At 49.3% G+C, this 21199-nt stretch overlaps 1 protein-coding gene across 10 annotated transcripts in view; it reads left to right on the top strand.

Annotated features, from left to right (window-relative positions):
* The window catches only part of CHD2 (chromodomain helicase DNA binding protein 2), a 73974-nt gene that overhangs the window by 25782 nt on the left and 26993 nt on the right, over positions 1-21199 (top strand). For 6 of the 10 annotated variants that reach the window (XM_068143362.1, XM_068143363.1, XM_068143367.1 and 3 more), the window contains 10 exons: positions 5480-5687; positions 8265-8351; positions 14683-14744; positions 16253-16375; positions 16680-16829; positions 18078-18211; positions 18866-19091; positions 19831-19931; positions 20599-20643; positions 20802-20977. In XM_068143362.1, coding sequence (XP_067999463.1) covers positions 5480-5687; positions 8265-8351; positions 14683-14744; positions 16253-16375; positions 16680-16829; positions 18078-18211; positions 18866-19091; positions 19831-19931; positions 20599-20643; positions 20802-20977 — 1312 coding nt within the window. Of the gene's footprint in view, positions 1-1403; positions 1834-5479; positions 5688-8264; positions 8352-9387; positions 9510-14682; positions 14745-16252; positions 16376-16679; positions 16830-18077; positions 18212-18865; positions 19092-19830; positions 19932-20598; positions 20644-20801; positions 20978-21199 lie in introns of those variants that run through there. The other 4 variants (XM_068143368.1, XM_068143371.1, XM_068143369.1 and 1 more) reach the window with 4 other exon arrangements.

Raw genomic sequence — 21199 nt, 5'->3', positions numbered from 1 at the left:
GGCAAGGAGCAGTGGCCACACCGTGTGTGATTTCCCTCTGCCTCTTCCCCGTCCTTTCCTTTGAGCCAGGCTCAAGCTCCGGTGGTTATTTAGGCAGGGTCCCTGCCGAGTGTGTAATCCCCCAGTTGCAGAAGCACCACGGTCCTCTTGCGCCTAGTGCTGTGCCAGTGTAATTAATGACCAACCTCCACCAGCAAGGTTTGCAGTCACACGTGAAAGACTATATTCTCCAGGGGAATTCCCCCTTCCCTGTTTGAGAGGAAAGGTCCCAAAATGAGGTAGGGGGAAGTACTGTTTTGAAGTGCATATTAGTTATCTGGCAGTGGCAACCCTGTAACCTTGAGAGTGTTTGCTGTGCCACTTGGAAGCCTGCCCAGAGCAGGCCTAATTATATTGTGATTATTCAGAGTTGTTTGAGACTCAGTTCTAAACAGCATGAAGAGCCTGGCTGTGTTTAGTACATTCTAGTTTAAGTTCCTGCTTTGAGGCAGATCATGTTAGAAATCCCTACCATGAGTGGGTAGGATCAGACTAGCAGGAATATTTTTCTCCTCCCCCCCTTTCCACTTTTGCCTGCAGGAAATAAGTTGGGAAAAGCTCTTTCACCGATTGACCCTTCTCAGCACTTCTCACTCAGAACATCTCTGCCTTGGGAGAGGGGCAAGCACCAATCACTCTCCTTAACAGACTTCCAGAATAAAATGAAGGGAACTCAAGAAGCCAGGAATTGAATTTGTCTGCAGTATCACAGTCTGAGTGGCATCCACTCAGCTGTCCTGCAAGCTCCCTGTACTCTTGTGTCTTTATGACTAAGCTTACTGTAGCATTTGCCTTTTTTTTTCCTTGCCCAAGGCGAAGGATAGATCCCAGGAACTTCTCAGTTCTCTGTTCTCCACCTATTATCCCCCTTTATCAAATATTGTCCCCTCTTCATCAGATGATCTGCAGCCACAATCATTCTTTTGTTTCTCTCCCTGGCTTGTTTAGCCTAGAGATAAAATGTGATTTGGTGCTTTTTTTACAGCTCCTGTGAGCCTCCAGTGCATGCATCAAGGTTGACTGGTGGTGCTGGGTTTTACTTGCAATAGGTGTAGGCTTTTCATATAATAATGTGATATTATGTAGTAATAAATAGTCACATTTACAGATCAAGTATTCAAAGGAAATACTGATGAACAACAGGGTGTCCTGCTGAGCAGTTGTGTTGGCATCTTCTGTGGTTTGTCACTGTCCCTTTGTGTGCACAACAGTTTGTGTAGGTGACTTTAGGTTAAAAGAGCTGTCAATTGGTTGCCTGCATTGGCTTTGCTGGCCTGTGCTTTGGAGTAAAGCAAAGGCCAGTGCCACTGGTGGATGGGTGTGGCTGGCAGCCCTGGCTTGAAGAGCTGCTCCTTTCCTGGTAGACCTAAATCCAGCAGATAGATCTGATCTGGAGAAGACATCCTCCTCGCTTCAGAGTGCAGCATGGCTGCCTGCTGCTGTGCCATGCAGGTCCAGTGGGCTGACCCGTGGTTCTGAGGTCGCCGTGGAGCTGGAATGTTTTGAGCAAGCTGGCAGTTGGCTTGGCTCTGCCAGGGAGGGACGCTGAGGAGCCAGAGGTGGCCCAACTTGAGTGGCTTGGCTTGCAGCTGGCTTGCTGGTGCCCCAAAACTGGGGACTTGCTTGCTGCTTTTCTCCTCTACAACCCGGCTGTGCTGCCAGACGCAGTGTTCCTGGTTCCTGGAGCAGCTTGCTCACTAAGCTGGCAGAGACCAGTTTGACTCTGACGTGTATTGAAGTTCCAGTGGCCCTGGAGATGTTCATCAGCCTCGTCAGAGCTGGCATAAGCATGAGGTGAGTACTGGAAACATGGACTGTAGAGTGAGGATTGGTCAGAAAGGGGAGAGGTTGTCTGTCCTTGAGCCTGCCCAGGGCATTTTCACCAGTGCTCAGCCTGTAAAGTGAAACTTGGTTAGATTCAAAACTTAGCTATGGAGTTCTTAAAGCTAGGAGGAGCATGGCTTGTGGGAAGGCAGTGAGTTGTTAGTCTTCCTCTCCTTGGTTAAATTCAAGTTCTGTCCATCAAAGCCAGATTTCAAAGTGTTGCATAGAACAGTCCCAGTTGGAGCAATTCCCTTCTCAGCTCTTGAGTCCTGTGTTGGGTTATTTTTTCATCTTGTCTTGCACTTTCTGGAAACCTCTCTGCTGTTTGCACTTGTTCAGAGCTTACAATGTTCTTATTTTCCTGTTAGCCAAGGTGATCTATAAAATGAAGTCATATGTAAAATATTAAATGCTAAGGCTGGAGGCTTCAGGCTTGCTGTAATTAATTGCCTTGTAAACTTTGATGCCTGATTGTAAAGGGTCTTATCACTGCTGTTCAGCTACTTATTTCTTGGAACCAACACGTCCTTCTTAGTAAGGGATGATTTGGTTTTCTTTTCCCTCAAGTCAGGAGCAGGCACTTAATTAAAGCAGAATTACAGCCTGCAGTATTTCTTCGAAACCAGAGGAACACACTTGGCTGAGTCTTAGCAGATCTCTGTTTTTACAGCAGTTTCCCACTTCGAGGGAGTTCCCAGCAGTCCAGCTGTAGCTTTCTGGACGTTCAGGGTGTTTCTCTGATGGATTTGGAGGACAGTAAACTGGTTGAATCACGATTCTTGCAACTGTCATTTATAGCTTATCCCCCACTCACAGTTTAATTGAAAGTAGGTTTCGCCTGGATGTTAACTTAGGTACATTAAAGCAGGGCACAGTCTCAAAATAGCTTCTGAAAAGAGGACTTAAATCTCCAGTTATGCACAGCATAAGGCCTGACTTGATCTATAATGTTGCAGATCCCTTATACCCCATGGTGAAGGAAGGAGTGTTTCCTGTGTCCTGGTGATAGGATTACTGTATGGAATTAGCCTTTTAAGTTGTCTTTCTACCAAGCACACATCCTTCTGCCTTGGCAGGAGGTTGCTTACTTAAAAAGAATTGTTTGCCCCAGCCTTCAATAAGACATACTTCTCCTATCAATTTCTTTTCCTCAGTAAGGCAAGTGGATGCCTGTAGATGTGTGTGCCATCTTGCCACTAAGAAGTTGCTCTCTTTTCAGATGACACATTCACATCTTGACAAAACCCACTAACCAACCAAGCAACACCTCAGAATTACAGTGTCCAGCTAACGTTGTGGATAAAGCAAATGCTGTTGATATGTGGGAAGGGCTTTGCCCCTGTGCCCTTGAAGTAAAGCTTAGGGCCTTGAGAAACAAAAGAGCTGCCGAGAGACCAGTAATTACTGCTCTGCCTTTAAACAAATACAGCCCAAGCTGTCTGGCCTCGCTCTAGCCTGGGCTGTTAGAATTTATTCCAGTTATTGCTAATAAATATGATCAAAGAAAAGTGTCTTCCTCTTTCTTGCATCGTTGGGGAACATGGGATGCCAACACGATTCAGCAGGAGCCTGGTGTTGCCATTTTGGACCAGTAGAGGCTTGGATGCCTCCAGATCACATTCTTTTCATGGAGGTCAGGTCCCCATCCCTGCAGCAGGCTCTGTGGGATGGTGTCCTGCCAAGCCCTGGCTGTGCAAACCAGCTGTCCCCAGAGCTGCTGCAGCAGCATCCTTCCCTCCAGTGGTGTGGCAGCGTTTGCTAACAAAGGGCCCTTGGTTTTGTTGAAAACAAAGCCTGTGACTCTCAAGCTCCTGCTGTTGGAGGTCCTTCACTGGCTGCAAGTAGGCTCGGGGGCAAGGCGATGGTTTTGAGGGGGACGTTGGGAGCAGCCGCCAGCAGCTGTGTGGATGTGCTCAAGGGGAAGCTGCTCAGAGAGCTGCAGGACGTGACGGAGGGCGTCAGCAATGGGACAGAGCAGGAGACGGCAGTGCCTGGGTGGCCTGGAAGGGAGGAAGTTCAACTTGCTTTTCCAGCCCTGCTAGGAGGAAGCGATGTGACACCTCCATCTCCTTCGAAACCCTGCAGGGACAATGAAACCAGCACTGCACTCATTCACCCTCCGCTCTGAGAAAGCCTCGTTCCTAGTCTTTCAGCCTGAAAAATTCTCCCTCTCTACCCTTCCCCCCGCGCACGCTACGCTCTTAGGCGGCAGGACTTGTGCGGCCCCAGAGCAGCTGCTGGCACCGCAAGGGACGCTCAAGATGGTGGAAGAGGGCCGGGTGTAAAATGGCGGCCGGGAGCCTGGCGGCGCGCCCTGCCCTGCGCCGCAGGGATTGCTGCAGCCAGATCCCGCCCTGCTCGGCTGCTGCCCTCTGCCCGCTCCCGGCGAGACGGCAGCCGGGACCTGAGCCCTTGTCCGCCGCTGCAGAGCTGCCGGGGCCATCCCGCTCCGGTCCCTCCGAGAGCCTCGGAGGCTTTACCTGAGAGCAGAAAGCTCACTGGCGCGGTGTTAATGAGCCCTGTTTGCATACGGCTGGACCTGTGAGCAGCAGCCGAGCCCAGGGACCGATTGCTGCCCGACTCTGTACCCCCGCTTGGGGCGTGCCCTCTTTTTATTGTCTTTGTAGTCTTTCTCGAATGGTGAAATCTCAGCACAGCCTTCAACACGTCTCATTACTTTTGTCCTCTCGTACAAGAGGAAGCAAATTAAAACTCTGGTTCCCTCTGCAAAGTTTCCTGGCTCTTTTTATTCCTGGTGTTACCTGCTGCATGCCCTGAAATAATACAGAAGCATCCAGCTGCAGCTCAGCAGCTGGCTCGGAAAGACAACACTCCTTGCTCCAAACTCATTGCAGTCTCCTTGTTGTCACTCCGGGTTTTGGTGTGTGACAGAGTGGGATTTGTAATGCTCCTTTACTATCTTGTGTGTTACACTTTGCAGTGAGTTTTCAGTTTATTTGGGTTTTAAACAAAAAAAAGTCGATGTTGGAGTGATTGGGCAAAAAGGTGTTTGAGTATTTTGGCCACCTGAAGTAGCTTGGCCTCTCGTTTTATGCAGGAGCCTGTATTTAAGTGAATGTTCTGTATGTTAACCTATTGTAACCTAACAAAATAAAACCCCAACACACCTATCTGAAGTTTTACTCTCTTATTACCTGAGGAATGCAGTCTGCCCAGCATTGGTGCAATCCTTCAATCAGGAATTGCCCCAGCACATGCCTGTGTAAGCTCCTTTCTCCTGCTCTGTTGCTGAATGTATTCTTTCTGCAAGCAGCATGATATTCACTGTAATGTATAGTATTGTGCATGCAGTCTTTGGTGCTGGTCTCTTTCAGAAATGAAGCAGGATTGTTCAGAAATCTGTGCAGAAGATACTGGGCAGTGATTTTGGAGGCTGCACTCCCCCCTGTGTGTTCAGTGCCTGTCCTGGGAAGGAATTGCTCCTGCTTCAGTGTGCCAGTGCAGGGGATCTGTGTGGAGCCACACAGTTCACACTTGGGTTTAGGCTGTGCCAAGCCTCTTGCTGTAGATTGGACGTGGCTCAGGTTTGTTTGCTGCATATTTCTAGGCTGTGTCAGTACAGTTAAAATGTAATCTCTTCTTTCTCTACCATCAGTCACTCGGCATCTGAAGAAGCCTCTGGCTCTGACTCTGCAAGCCAGTCTGAAAGTGAACAGGGCAGCGAGTCAAACAGCAGCTCGGAGTCCTCCGAGAGTCAATCTGAATCCGAAAGTGAATCAACATGTTCGAAATCCCAGCAGACCCCTCCTGAAACCAAAGAAAAACCAGCCTCTAAGAAGGAAAGGATAGCAGATGTTAAGAAGGTATCACCCCTGCTGCTCTGCACAGCCATGTTACTCCTGTGCCCACCTTGAAAGGGCAGAAAGCAGGACATTAACAAAGCCATCTTCAGCTTCCCTGCCCTTTTGCACGTTGACCAAACAGCTTCCAAACTCTGGTATCCCCAAGGCAATTGCTGGCTGTGGTCTGTGGTAGTGCCTTGCTGGTGTCATCCTTGCAAGCAGGAGCTTGTGTGTTTGATAGAACAACCCTTTGGGCACCAGGTAGATAGTGATGGGACTGACTGGTGCAAACAAGATGCAGACAGCTGTAACCACTACACAGCCTTGTCATTTCATCCTGTCTCTTTGTCTTTCCACTGTCTCTCCTCTTCCTCAGAGACAGTAAAGCTTACTCATGTAATATATAATCAGGAGAGATCTTGTCTAGGATTTGGACCACATGGATTTTTCTCTCACTGTCTTCCTTCTTGAAAAAAGTAAAGGGCAAAAACAGAGGAAGAGGATAAAACCATAGTGGTTCTTTATTGTGTTTTTTCCCTGCAGCATCCCAGCTAACTTCTAGCAATATCCCTCTCAAATAGCCAGGTTTGCCCTCCTGGTGCTTCCCAGGAGGAAAAGGAATTGCAAGTGTCTGATGTGTGTGGTGTCCTGCTTGGCACCTCCCCAGTGCAAAGCTGTGCTTTGGGTATCCACTTTACCTGAGGGGTGGAGACACCTGAGTTAATAGAGTGTAGTGTGAGGTGAGAAAGAGGAGCTCACTTATCCATTTGGGGACAGAAAGTTGGTGAAGTTGGAGGGAAGAAAATCAGGTTAGGTCAGGTCTGTTTGTGGTGTGTACCTCTCCTGTCCTTCTTAGCTGTGTTTTGCATTCGCCCAGTTTGCTTATGAGAGAGAGCTGTATGGAGAAGGTTGCTGTGCGTGTAAAGACCGAGAAGGAAGGGCAGTGCTTGCAGCCTGTGTTCCCCATGTACTTGCAAGGGAGAAGTAAAGGATTCTATTGACAGCTTCTCTCCCTCACAAATCGTTAGGCTGCCAGTCATGGCTAAACCTCATGAGGATGTGTTTGTAGGGCAGCTGTGGTGACACCATATTTCTGGTTTATGGTTGATAAGCAGGGATTGAAGGAAGCTTTCTTTTCCTCTGGGCTCCTGAGTGCATGTCCCTAACAATAAACATCAAAATTACCCTGTGAGGGAGTAACACAGCATGGATGAAACGTGAAAAGGTCAGGGCACCCTCTAATAAGAAGGCCTCTCCCTTCATTAATTTCTCTGTTAATGGGTGTTTTCCTTAGCTAGGTCTTACCTAGACATGTTGATACCTGTTCCCCTTGAATAACCAAGGCAATTAATTATGATATTACTGTTTATTTGGTATTTCTGTCTAGATACACCCATGAGAGTGAGGTTAATTTGCGTTGGGTGCTGTTCAGATTTGTCATGGGAGTAAATCCCTCATCCAAAACTCGTGTCTGGTTCTTCAGATGGTTTGGGGACTGTTTTGAGGTTTTGTTTCATGAGAATTTATCTCCCTGCCCAGCTGATAAACACCTCTGCAATCTGTCTGTGGCAGTGTTATCCTATTACTCCTTTAACAGTAGCACAAAGAATAGCTGGGATGGAGCCTTGTATCCACCAGACTCTCAATCCCAAGTTGCTGCAGCATCTGGCAGTGTGTTTTGATTTCCTGTTCCTGCCAGCGGCTTTCAGAGACATTTGAGGACTGGAGGGAGAGAAGCTGAAGGGGAATGAGTTTAGAAAGCTGTAAGAGGATAAGCTCTGCTGAGGGAGAGAGGGATTGTTGGTGTAGGTGTTTGAGAGGCACGGTGGTGGTTTGTATCTGCTCTGGGAATCTTCCGGTGTCCTGTGTCGCCAAGACAGCTCTGCATTCATAACCCTCTAGGCATCAGTACTTGTCTCCCCCTTCTCCTGTCCATCCAGCAAGAACAAGTGCACACTGTGTAAACTGTTTAGGGCCTGCTTACAGCAAGTGGAGCACAACCATTCCCAGTAGCTGTCTCTGCACATCCATGTGTCCTTCACTGCCGAGCCACATTTGCATCAGTGCCTTCAGGAGTAAAACTTGCAGCACCTTTGCCTTGTCAGCCAGATTGGGCCACAGAATATGCTTTTGAAGGTGCTACTGGCGATGTCAGGCAGCTGATGAGCTATTCCCTATGGAAAGGAATCGTGATGGAAGCTGCTTGCAACAGTGGACAGTCCTTTTGAGTCAGTAGGTCCATTCATTCCACATGCAAGGTGTTGCCACCTTACCTGCAGCACCTTTTCTTGTAGAGGACTGGCTGTCAACACTCTGTCTTTCAGCCTGAATGAGCTGGAGAGTAACTTTTACCCTGGTGGAAAGATGGGAGCACTGTAAAGCTGAGATAAAACACAGTGCTTTAGAGTGTTACCAAATACCCCCCAATACTCAGAATCCTTTCCAGCCAGTTCTTTCAAGTGTCCCTGTGCTGGTTGCTAATCCCCTAATGGTTTTATGTTTATTTAAAAAAACCCAAAAACATTCACCATCAAACTTCTAAAATGTCAGAAGTAAGGAGGATGAAGCAGGCCCTCTGATGGTCTGTTTATTTTGCAGATGTGGGAAGAATATCCTGATGTTTATGGGGTTAGGAGGTCAAACCGAAGCAGACAAGAGCCGTCGCGATTTAATATAAAAGATGAGGTAAGGAAAAAAACCCAAAGATGAGATTACTGAACACAGCAAACCAAGCAATCCCAAAGAGCAAAGGCAGCTCTCATTTGCACTGCCTTGTAACCACTGAGTCCTAGCTTGATGCATGGATGTTGGAGTTTACACTTAAGGTCTCAGTCCTCCAGTCGGATCTGCTTGGCCCTAGAGCTCTGGAGTCAGCGGGACGCTGAGATCTGCATGCCCTGATGTGATTGCTGCAATGGGGGAGTAATGCAAGTCATGCTCTGCTGTAGAAACATCCTGGAGAGAATGAGGCTGTGTGGAAAAATAAAACCAAAATGAAACAAAACAAACACCAAAACACAACACAAATCCAACTGGGAATAAAGGAAACTTCCCAGAAACACCTCGTCACAACAAAAGAGCCATTGTGGCCCATCCTGGAATGGATCATGCTGATAGCTGCGTTTGTGTGTGTTCAGCTGTATGAGCCATCCACTCTTCTTTGAGTGAATATTGGGGAGTCTTTTATGCTTCAGTTGGAGGTGATGGTGGTCAGAGCCTGGCAGACAAGCCTTCCTTTTCTTCAGAAGATGCAGGATTAAGCTGCCACCTTCGTTTGCATCTAGCAGAGTTTCTGCACTTCCAGCTGCAGGTCTTCAGAAAGGTTGAGCGGCTGTAGCAGAGGGGAAAGAAACGAGGGAGAGGCTTAGGCCAAAAGTAAAGCTTGGGGCTTACAGCTAGGTGCAAAAACATGCTGTTGGGAACCTGAAGATAAGAGAGGCAGTGTCTGAGCAGAGCAGAAGCCCAGTGGCGCTCTCTTGACGGTCAGGATGTTTGTGCCTCACTTCCAAAACGCGCCTTTGGAGGCTGGAGGGCTGCGAGTCGCGCGGCGCACACACATCTCCGGCTCCTTCCTCTGCTGCCTTAGCTCCGAACCTTGCGGCACCCCCAGCGCCTCCGCCTGCGCCCCCCTCAGACTCCTGTGCTGGACGTCCCACGCAGCAGCAGGTCAGGAAGGGGCCGGGGGCACGTCATTGACTTAGCTTTTGTTTTCCTTTTCAAGTTCTGCAAGGGCCAGGCTCGCCGGCCGCCTCTCTGTGCGATGCCCTGGCATGCACTGTGCCGGCGATGTCACACCCACCACAGAGCTCCGCTGCAGCCCCGAGTGCCCTCTTGGGGGCTCAGGTAAGTCCCATCTTTTTTTGTTTTACAATATTACGTGGTTTTGCAAATGTTGTTTGCTTTTTCAACATCTTTATTTCCTACTACTTAAGGTACGATAAAGTTTTCAAAAGAAAACAAAACAACAAAAGCGAATCGAACAAAAAACCAAAACGTTAACTCCATCTGAGATGGAAAAACTTTGCTATACCACAAAATATTGTAAAAAACAAAAAAACCACCCCCAAACCCAACCAAACCAAAACAAATCCAACTCCTCCAAGTGATCCCACTGCCCCCTTTTGTCAAACAGCCAGCCCAAAGGACCAGAATTGGCACCCCCCCTTCCCCATCTCTTTCCCCCCACTGCCACGCTGACTGATCCCCTGTAGGGCGACTCCCGTCTGCAGCAGAGTCTGACGGAGGGTGTGACGTGTCAGGAGCACGGTGCTGGGGCCTCACAAAGAGCAGGAGGATGTGGACAGTCTTGCTTTTGCAAGACCTAAACGCCCAGAGGGAGGAGATAGCATAGCTCGAGCCTGCATGGTGCTGAGCACTCCTTGCTGCTGCTGGAGCTGGCAGAAACCCCAGGCGCTTGACACCTCTGAAGACTGCTTTTTACCTTTACAGGGTTAAGCCTGTCGCCAGTGACCTCCTCTTGTTGCTTGCTGCTTGGGACTTCCAGCACAGTGTCTAGGAGCTTTTAATTGCCTTCTTCCCTAACGCTTCTCTGCAGTGTTAGCAAACAGCATCGGCCAGGCAGCCTGCTGGCAGGCTCAGAGAGCAAGAACCAGCCGTCGTCACACCTGCCCCCACGCTGCCCCGTGACTCACCCCGGGCGGGGGAAGGTGGCACGTAGGCGGAGGTGGTTCAGTTTTGGGGGCACTGTTCAATCTCAACTCTGTCCTCTTGAGACCAGCAGTTTGGGCAGGGTTACTTCTGTGTTAGAAATTGTTTCCTTCTGAGAGCTTGGGAACTGCCCAGAGGCCTCCAAGCGTGGCGTAGGTCTCTGAGCTGCAGCTGAGAGGGTGGTAAATGGTGATCGATACCGAGACAAGGGCAGGAATCAAAGTGAAAGGGCAGTTTTGCATAGGGGCACAGAGCTGCTGGGAGGGCTCAGGGCTGTCTCCAGGAATAAGAGCATGTGTGAATTTTGTAGTCAGATCAGTACTTGCCCCATGTGTTTTCTTTGCAGTTCATAAATCAGCCTCAGGTTTCAGCCAGGGGAAGTGAGACGTGCAGAGCCAGGTGCCGTTTAGAGTGCTCTAGGCAGCTGAGAAATAAATGGGCCCAAAGCAGACACAACCTTTTTGCCATTACAAGGATAGTTTGGGGTTGAAGTCAGTGATCAATGGCGTGGTGAGAGAAGCCCCAAGTCACACATCAGAGGTGTTGGTTTGATTACTGAAAACCAGCTTCTGCTCATTTCCATTTTGTTCAGTGCTGTCCCTCATGTCTTTGCTCAAAGTTCATGTGCTGCTACTAGGATTGCTGAGAGAGAAGTTCAGCAGACATAAGAAAACTAACCTGGTGAGTTGAGGTTCTCCACCTTTTCAGCAGCACTAGAGCTTGGCTTCTGTGAAGCCTGAGATGAGCAAATCCTCACTTCAGCTTCAGTCTGAAATACTTCTTGCCTCCCTGTAAGCAAGATTTCATCTCTCCTAGTAGGCAGCATGAGCTCAGGAGGCTCACATGGACTGTGCCCATGGCTCTGAGTCTCCATTTCTCCTGCCCTGGGTTAGTGGTGAGGACACTCATGGACAACCTGTATGACCAGAACTTAAAAGCTTCTGCTGCTGCATTGCTCTGCTTGGTGCTGTGTGTGCAGCATCATTGTGTTCTGTACGGTGTTGCTCCATAGATAATGACTTGAGTAGAAGTGTGCACACTTGGTGTGCTGGGAGAGAAGAAGATTAAGTTTGATGGGAGGAGGCAGTGAGGCATGGAGGGGGAAGGCTGATCCCTTCAGCTGGAGCTGGGGAAAGCAAATCATAAGAGGCCAGTTCCTAGTCCACTTGGAAGCAGATTGGCAGAGTAGGGAAAGGGGGAGCCACTGAAGGCGAGTCACCTTTCCCCTTGGCCACAGCAGCAGCACCCCAGAGCCCAGTAGAACTTTGCCAGTGCTGGTACTTGGGCTCTGAGAGCGAGCAGTGTGTTCCCCAGTATCTCACTGGGCTGACAGAAGCCCTGGTGGGGCCTGGAGATGGATTGTATCATCTTGGCTCAAGTCATTCAGGGAAGTGACAGTACTAAAGTTCTAGTTGCAGGTGATTGCCCAGTCAGGCTGCTTCTGGTGACTGGGAGTGGCAGGCTGCAGTGCAGCTGGCACCTCAGCTGCATGCTCTGGACCTGGCACGCTCCCAGCTCTTTGGTTGTCATCTACACTTCCTTAAGTGAGGAACTGACCACCAGGCAAAGCCTGTGGGTTGATGTTGACAATGGGGTGCAACAAAAGCCCAAGGCAGAGGTGCAAATCTCACCCTTGGGCTGATTTGAGCAAGTCACAGAATGTTAGAGGTTGGAAGGGACCTTCAAAGATCATGGAGTCCAAGCCCCCTGCCAGAGCAGGATCACCTACAGTAGGTCATACAGGAGCACATCCAGGTGGGTTTTGAATGTCTCCAGAGAAAGAGAAGCAGCATAGAATTCAGGATAGAGTTTTGCAGCTGGATCCTGAAATGTGGATTTAAGCAGAATTAAGAGGTTGCTGGAATGTGCTTCTGCTTTATTTCTTTAAAAATCAATCAGTAGTTCTGTATGAAATGGTGGAAAGCAGCTTTTGGCCAGGGACTGGAGCTTGGCACAGCAGAGGCAGCATGGCAGGAGGAGCTGGTGAGACAGAGGTCAGTGGTAGGTGAGGGAGCAGTGAGGAGAGGCTGAGTCACAGGTGGCTGCTGCAGGCACAGCACTTCCCAGCACCCATGCAGGGAGGGTGTGGGAGCACAAGGCAGGCAGATGACTCAGGCTGGGGACTGGCTGTGTCAGAGGAGATGGAGCTGGCCTTGACGTGCAGCCAAAAAAGACAATGATGCCTTTGAAAGCTGTAACTGAAGGCAGCTGAGTTGCAGTCACAAGGTACATTTTTTCAAGGCAGGAAGAAGTGAGGGAAAGAGGAGTCAGTAAGAGATGAACATTGGCTTTGTAGAGAGAGCAGGGGGAGAGCAGAGGCATTAGGAAAATGGACACTAGAGACTTTGCAATGGGATTTTGGCAAAGCTTTTGGAGTTAGTTTCAGAGAGCCAAAGGTTCTGTTTGGGTTTCTCCAGGTGTGATCTTCTCTGACATAGAGCAGAAGACAGACACACCTCTCTGCTTGGGCTTTGCCCAAAGGCAGCAAAAGTGAACATGCAGTGAGGGGCAGCTCTCACAAAACCATGCCAGGATTGGCATGACAAAGCAGCGTGCTTCAGAGGGCAGAGGAGAGATGAAAGCAGAACTGAGGCCTTTGGAAACTTTGCCTGTTGCAGCTGAACTCTGGGGAGTGCTTGGCTTATGTCACAGGGGCAGGCAGGATGCTCTGTGGTGTTGGCCAGTCGCTTGCTTCCTGGATCCTTGGGGAAGGAGGTGAGATCTCCTGCAGGGCTGTGAGACAGGTGGTGGAAGAGACATTCAGAGCAAGAGTTGGTGCAAGTGGTGTTCCTGTGTCACATCTAAAATTCAGCAAGGCTGCTGGACTAATGTGGCAGGCAGGGTATCAATGTCTTTCAATGGAAACAGGGACACAAGAGGGAAGTTTCTACTGGTGGAAGGGAAGCTGGAAAATGGAACTAAAGAAAGCAGAGGGGTGGACCTTGGCTCTCCAGAGCCTCCATTTGTTCATGTTGCGGCTGACACCTTCCCACAAAACTGTGTGAACAGCTCTTGCTGGTAAGCTTTGCTAGCTGTATCCAGGAGGGGGGTGGTGGTGGGTGTAGCAGGAGGTGGCAAACTCAGGTACCTGAGGTGTTGGGTAGGCATTACCTACAGCTAGAGCTGATTAGTGCTACAGAAAGCAGAATGAAGTGGAAAGGCTCCCAGTAAGTGTGTAGAGCAAGCAAGGTTTGAAGGCTACTTCTATCATTTTGATCCTCCTTTAGAAACCTCCCAGTGCTGCTTTCAGTTTTCTGGATCCAGTGAACAAGGCAAAGAGGTTGAGGGGTGAGAATCTGCTTTTAAGCTGAGTAGTTTTTGTGAGAGTGGAGTTGTGTCCAGCCTGCCTAAGGATGTTTTTGTGTAGCTACCTTGGTCTGTAGCAGTTAATGACACCCACATTTAAAACAGCACAGCAGGTAGTCAGAATATCTCCTGATCTGTTTAGCCAGAGAGACTTCACTGATGGAGACTGGAGGATTAGAAGGAAAGCAGTAGGGGCATGGCTCTGACCCAGTCAGGTCCTCAGGGGAGCAGGGACACTCCTGTGATGAGAACATTGCCTTTTTAGAAGCATTTCCTTCCTTACAGAAAGTGTCTGTAATGAAAGCAGAGATGGTGGTGCATTTGTGTGGCTGCCAAAGTTTCTGCAGTCACAGAAACTGAACCTGAACAAACCTGCTGCAATGGGGGGCCTGGGTGCTCATTCAGCCACTGCCCTCTCAGTTCCAAGGCCTGTAGAATGGCTGAGCCTTAGCACTGCAGCAAGCCCTGCAAATGCTGGCCAGAAAGCACAAAATTATGCTGCAGCCTGGCTGGGTCTTTGACATCAGGCAGAAGTGATGCTCACCTTGCACCATGGGCAGAGGTACCAGCAGCTGAGCTCTTCCTAGGCTGCAGGGCAAGGTTTGGTGGCTTGAATTCACCTGTGGGTTTGTTATCTATGGAGTGCTGCACACACTGCAGGTCTGCCTGGCCACTGCCACTGCTGAGATGGCATCTGCCAGGTCCTGGAGGTTGATGATGAGGGGTAGGGGGGTTGCAGCCTCGTGTATCTTGAGCTCAGGAACTCCAGGACAGATGTTCCAGTAGAGCTCTCCAGCCTTTCTGCAGAGAGGTACCTTCTCCATGCTGAGAGCACAGCAGCACTGACCCTGCAGCTGAGGCAGGGCGGAGGGAATGGTGCTGGGAACCTGCGCAGTCGCACCAAAGCTTCCTGAGCTGCAGTGAAAGAGCAGTGGGGCTCTGCCTGAGCTCAGACCACCTGCATGTGTTTGAGTTGCATCCTTGAAGAGAGAGAGTCCAGAGCTGAAGCCTACAACCTGATTTTCTTTCTTTTCAATTGAAGGCAAGTAGTGAATCTGAAAATGAGAGCCCAAAACGAAGAGGCCAGAAGCAAATGAAGAAACCGTAAGTTTCTAGGGCGAGGGTTTGGAACTTTGGCACTTTGGTTTGGTTTGCTCTCCACAACTGGGTTCTTTGGTAGGTGCTGTCACCTTGGAGAGCTTGCAAAAGAAATTGTTCAGTATTTCCAGTGGCAGTACTCTGGGAGACTGAAATTGAAGGGTGAACATTGGATACAATTTCCCAGCTTTGCTTTTGTTCCTGTTTGCCCACTCTGCCTGTGATGGAATCTCAACAAGTCAGGTTCCCTTACTGCTCTTAGTCCTTCTACTTGCTCTCCTTCAGAGATACTTAAAATAGAATCATAGAATGTTCTGGGTTGGAAGGGACCTCCAAAGGTCATCCAGTCCAACCCCCTCAACCTAGATCAGGTTGCCCAGAGCCCTGTCGAGCCTCACCTTGAATATCTCCAAGGATGGAGCCTCAACCACCTCTCTGGGCAATCTGTTCCAGTGTTTCACTACCCTCATGGTAAAGAACTTGTTCCTAAAATAGTTCAGTCTCTTTCCCTCCCACCTCTTTGATTAGCAGAGAGTAAAATGCCAAGTTATCCTCCTGGTTTTAGCAGTGATACCTGCTAAAAGGAAAGGATTTCCACAGAGGCTGTTTTGGGTGTCTGATCACTGTGCCTGAGTTGACTTGCAGCCAGATTTTACTGCCTTTTCCCACCTAATAAGTATTTTCAAGTTTTTCCACACACTGCAGTGAACTGAGCTGTGAGATGCCTGCTGCAGAAGACTTTAAACACAGCCACCAAATCCTGCTCCCTTTCTTCTGTTTCTCGTCTCTCAGCTTTTCATTCAGTTGCACACATCAGTGCAGGAGGAAAACTAATTAGGCACAGGGAGGGCTGTGGTAATATGGGCCTCTCCTGAGCAAGGAGAGTAATCTCCACATCCCCTTGGAGAGAGGACATCCTCTCTTGCTCCTTCAAAGGGTATTTTGGAGCTGCAGCATTGCTCTGAATTGCCCACAGCAAACATGCTTCCTTCCACTAAGGGCACAATGTCATTTGGTTTCATGCTTGGAAGCTTTAATTGCCTGGATTTAGATGGCAGGAGGCTGCTTTGCTCCATTTTCCAGGCTAGGAGGAGATCATGTAACTGAGCATGCTGTGGTTTGTACTCCATGTGTGAAAGTGAGCCCTTCTCTTGAAGATCTTCACAGCTCATTTCAGAAAAGCAGAAGGGGGAAAAGAAAAACAAATAAACCAAAGCCCTTGCCCACCCAGTTGTAAGAAGCAAGACCCTGCCACAGGCACTGCTGTAATTTGTGTTCAAAGGCACTGAAGACAGACTGCCAGTATGTGAACTAAACCCTGGGTGACTCAGGCCTCTTGCTAAAAGCAAAGAATCACGCCATAAAATCCCTCATCTATTGCACCGACCAGCCGAGAGCCAAGTTTGCTCCTTTGGCTTGTGGTTATGGCCTGCTAGTGTGGCTTGGGTGTCAGCTTGGACAGGGATTTGGGCTGAAACATGGTTGCCCTTCCTGACCTACCTTTCTGACTGTAGAAATAAATGGAAAAGAGAGATCTCTGGTGAAGAGGAGGATGAGGATGGAGGGGAACAGGGCACCAGTGGAGAGAGTGAGCCTGAACCGAAGAAAATTAAAGCGAGGAGACCTGCCCAAAGGAGGTAAGGAGCTGGTGGCTCAGGCTGTCTCTTTTTCTGCCTGTGCTGGAGAGGTGATTTCTCTTTGGTGCTAAAGACTGTGGGCTTTTAGTTTTTCTGCAGTATTACCTTTATTTATGACCTAGTAAATCTAGGAGCTGGTTACTCTCTTGTCTCCCCATTTCATGCTCCAGCGAGTGATGCAGTGGTTTCCATGGCAGTTAGAGCAGGCTAAAGCCCTAGGAGTCTGACACTTCCTTAACCACTTGCTGAAGTGGATGTTTGGGTGAAATGTGCTGGATTATGATTTTCTGAATTCTCATTGTAGAACAGTGGCCAAGAGCAGTGTCAAAAAGCCTCACAAGCGCCAGTGTGGCAAGAAGAGAAAGAAACCAGAGTCATCTGAAGAGGAGGATGACGACGAAGATGATGAGACCCCCAAGAGACAGACTCGACGAAGAGCCTCCAAGAATGTCAGGTATCAGAGAGTGGGGGGCTGCTGGGTGATGGGAGCTGGATGCCTGGGAGAGAGGGGCACCCCAAATTCCCTGCTCTGGGCACAGAGTCCCTGTGTTACTCTGCAGAGAGGCTCTCCCCTGCCCTGCAGACCTCTGTTGTCCAGGAGGTTCTTTTGGCTGGTTCATTCTGTGCACATCTGACTTCTCCTTGCCTTCTTTGGCTAAAAGAGGAAATATTTACCAGGCTCCCTTAGAGAAATGTGAGGAGCTTTCCATAATATTTCTAATGCACTCTGAGACTGCAGCTTGCAAATAATAGATAAAAAGGAGTAAAAGGAGCTGTGAAAGATTGGACCAGTTGTGTGAGACTGGCTGATGAAGACTGCCTTGAGACACAGCACTGAGACATGGTGGAGCTGAAGCATTATCCATTCCCCAGTATACCTTCTCATCTCTTGGCTGTCCTAACAAGGCACTTGCAGTGAGCCACCTGAAGAATACTTTGTAGTGGTTCATCAAAGAGAAGAAATGTAGTTCCTAGGGCAGTGTAAACACCCATGCAGCCTTTCGATGCTCTGCAGCCTCCCCTGTTAAAATCTTCCACTGTCCATGGTCTTGCTTCTGCTGCAGGGATTGTTCCACCTCCTCATGAAGCCAAGGCCAGAAAAACACACATGGATGAGTTAGAGTGTCAATCTTCATTAGTATTGAGGGGAGAAGGCTGAGAGGGAATCTGATCAATGTCTATAAATCTCTGAGGGGTGGTGTCAGGATGAAGCTGCCAGGCTCTTTGTGGTGGTGCCCAGTGATAGGACAATGAACAGCAGGTACAAGCTGGAGCACAGGAGGCTCCACCTCAACATGAGGAGACACTTCTGTATGGTGAGGGTGATGGAGCTCTGGAGCAGGCTGCCCAGAGAGGTTGTGGAGTCTTCTACTCTGCAGACTCTCCAAACCCCACCTGGATGTGTTCCTGTATGACCTGCCCTAGGTGATCTTGCTTTGGCAGGAGGGTTGGAGTGGATGATCTCTGGAGGTCCCTTCCAACCCCTAACACTCTGTGACTCTGTAATCTGATCAAGTGTAGCTCTCTGAGTGTCTCAGGGAGTAACACTGACTGGCTAACTGAGGAAATGCATGTGCTGGACATGCACTGGAGCCCAGGGAAAATGCTGGGGAAGGCTTGCTCCACTCCATGCCCTTCTGTGTGTGTCTGGACTAGGAAGAGTCAAGGCCTTTGGCACCAATTTGGTTTTGACCTCTTTCAGTTACAAAGAAGATGATGATTTTGAGACGGATTCTGATGACCTGATAGAGATGACTGGGGAAGGAGCTGATGAACAACAAGACAACAGTGAAACTATTGAGAAAGTCCTGGACATGAGGCTTGGGAAAAAAGGAGGTGTGTAGCTCTGGCAAAGGCCTTTATTGCTGATGTCAATCACGTGCACTCGCAGCCTCTCTTGAGCCGGTGCGGTGCTTTTACAGCTTCAAAGTGGGGCCAAGGGTTGTTTCACTGCTCCCCCCCCTTTGCTCAGTGCCTCTTATTTATGTCTTCTAGCAGCTTTTGTCAAATTAAGTATGGAAAATCCTCAAATGTCAAGTTTATGTGCTTGGCAGCTTTCATTTGGCGTTGCAGGCACGTGAAAGCTGCCTGCATTGTTCTGCTGTTCTTGCTCTTCTCTTCTTTGAGATATAAAATAGATCTTCCAGTAGAGTCACTTCTCATAGCTCCATTGACAAAGCCATGATGAAAATGAAGCTGCTGTTTTGTTCTCAGAGCCTGACAAAAGGGGTTTTGTCAAAGTGAATGGTGGCTGAACCTTGGCAAGAGACCTTTCAATTATCTTTAAAGCATTTCTGATAGAGAGGTTGGAAAAGATTTGGTTGCAGGGAGGACTTTTTGTGTTGCCTGTCTTAGTGGCTTGCAGAATCTGGAGGATGTCCTTTGTGCTGACACAAAAGATGTATTAGAAAAATAACTTTCTGCCCTAGAGCAGCTGATGTCCAGTGCCTGATCACAAAGGCACTGACTGCAGGCTGCTTTCTCGTGCAGCCACCGGCGCTTCCACCACGGTGTACGCCACCGAAGCCAACGGCAACCCGAGCGCCGACTTCGATCCCGAGAAGGACGAGGGAGAGGTCCAGTACCTGATCAAATGGAAAGGCTGGTCATACATCCACAGCACGTGGGAGAGCGAGGAGTCCCTGCAGCAGCAGAAAGTGAAGGGCCTGAAAAAGCTTGAGAACTTCAAGAAGAAAGAGGAGGAGATCAAGCAATGGTATGCTTTATTCCAAAGGGTCCTTTGGCCTTGGGCAAAGCTTTCTGTAGCCAGAGGTTTGCAGAGTCCTGACAGAAGATGTTTGGTTTCTTCTTGCAAAGCAAGTTGCATTCAAAGCACTGGGGTGTGGTGCACAACATTCACATCTCTCTCTGCCTGCTGAGGAGCATCTCCCCTCATAAAGGGGATGTCTGTGGCTGTGGTGTTGAAAGTCACAGAAAGAGGCATGGAATCTACAATATTGCCACTTCCTAGGCTTGAGATTTCCTTAGCTGGCAACACATGAATGGTGCTCAGATGTACCTGGCCCAGGAAGTGAGATGAGGGCTTTGCAGCCTTATTGACTCCTGTTAATTATGGGCTTGTCTCTGTGCAAGTTTTTCATCAGTTTGTGCCTGACCTCCCAGGAACTCTGAGGGGAGGAGCTGTGGTGTGTTTCCAGAGCAAGCAAGCTGGAGCAGCAGCTTCAGTCTCTGGGCCTGGTTTGGAAACTGATTCTTGCAGCAGAGTAAGGCATCATTTGACAGGGAGAGAGCATGAGCACCTGAGACACTGGCTTCTCTGTCATGATTTATAATGATAGGAAGCTTTAGGAGACATCACCTGAGCAGTAGTCTGCTTCAGTGGCTCGTCTCAATGACAGCACCATGCAGGACAGTAGAGTTTCCATCTGTGGCCTCTAAGCATGTGACAGAAGCATTATAGTGGTTTTGGTTTGGATTTTTTGTTTTGCATCCAGGCTGGGCAAGGTGTCACCTGAAGACATAGAATACTTCAACTGCCAACAGGAGCTAGCTTCTGAGCTGAACAAACAGTATCAAATAGTGGAGAGAGTCATTGGTAAGTGAACCCAACACTCTTGCAAAGGGGTGAAGTAAGATGTGGGAACTTGAACCTCTGGTGATAGCAGAGTGAGTGCATGATGCTCTCTTCTTCCCTCTCCTCCAGTATCTTTGGAGCACAACTAGTGCTAGGTGCGGTGCAGTGTGTGACATTCAGGGCTTTGAACAGAAGACACCCATGTTTGCAGATTTGTGCTTACAGGCCATACAAATCACTCTCCCTGCCTGGAGTATGAGGTGATACACTAGTTTCCAAAGAGAGCTGCTGCTGCTGCTGCTGAAGTTCTTTGCCTTCCTGCCTTAGGGTGCCAGGGTTTTGCAGCCAAAGCAGCAGTGCAGCCTCAGGCTTTTGTGAGGACCACTTCCCGTGAGGAGGTTGAGGATGTGTTTAGAGTGCAAGGCAGCTCAGGGGTTAGATTTTCAAGCTTACATATTGAAAATAGAATCAGGGCTTACTGAGCACTTCAGTAATATCACAGCCCTGTGGGTCAGAGGTGCTGGCAGCCAGCTGCTTTGGGTATGGGCTCGGATTGCTGCTTAACCTACCCCATCACAATGCCTGCACAAGCGCCTGGGGTGCGAGGCAGCGGCAGCCTGCCTGCCCTGCTCCCTCTGCTGGCGGCCGGCGCTCCAAGCTCTTCCTTCCCTTCTGTCTCCAAACACAGCTGTGAAGACCAGCAAGTCTGCAATGGGGCATTCCGATTTCCCAGGTAAAGGAGCACTTTCTGCTTCCTCTAAGCTTATTCTGCTAGCCCAGACCTGCCTTGTGGTCATTGGGGTGGCTCAGGCTGCCCTGTGCGCCATGCGTGTGGCTCAGCCCCACGACCGCAGCTGCTGAGGCTCATTGCTTTTATGGCCTGTTTTGCAGCAAACAGTCGCAAAACGTCCTCAAATGACCCTGAGTACCTGTGTAAGTGGATGGGGCTGCCCTATGCTGAGTGCAGCTGGGAGGATGAGGCTCTGATCAGCAAGAAATTCCAGCACTGCATCGACAGCTTCAACAACCGGAACAACTCCAAAACCATTCCGACCCGGGACTGCAAGGTTCGCTTCCTTCTCTCCTCTCGCTGGCTGATGACACAAGCAGTGGGAAGGTGAAGTTTTGTCAGGATAAATGTCAGAGAACGTTTCCCCAGCCTCCCACCGGTGGTTGTTTGCTGTTCTGGTATGGTACTTCGGAAGGCAGAGACACGAACCCCCTTTTGCTTTCCTTTGCTCTGGGCACATTGGGAACATGATGTCCCCCTGGGGAGTGGGAGGCTTAGT

Source organism: Melanerpes formicivorus, unplaced genomic scaffold, assembly GCF_026170545.1.
Source record: "Melanerpes formicivorus ecotype bairdi unplaced genomic scaffold, bMelFor1.0.p_v2 SCAF_10, whole genome shotgun sequence".
NCBI lineage: Eukaryota > Metazoa > Chordata > Aves > Piciformes > Picidae > Melanerpes > Melanerpes formicivorus.
The sequence above is the reverse complement of the archived record's forward strand: the minus strand, read 5'-3'. Positions and strand labels throughout refer to the sequence as shown.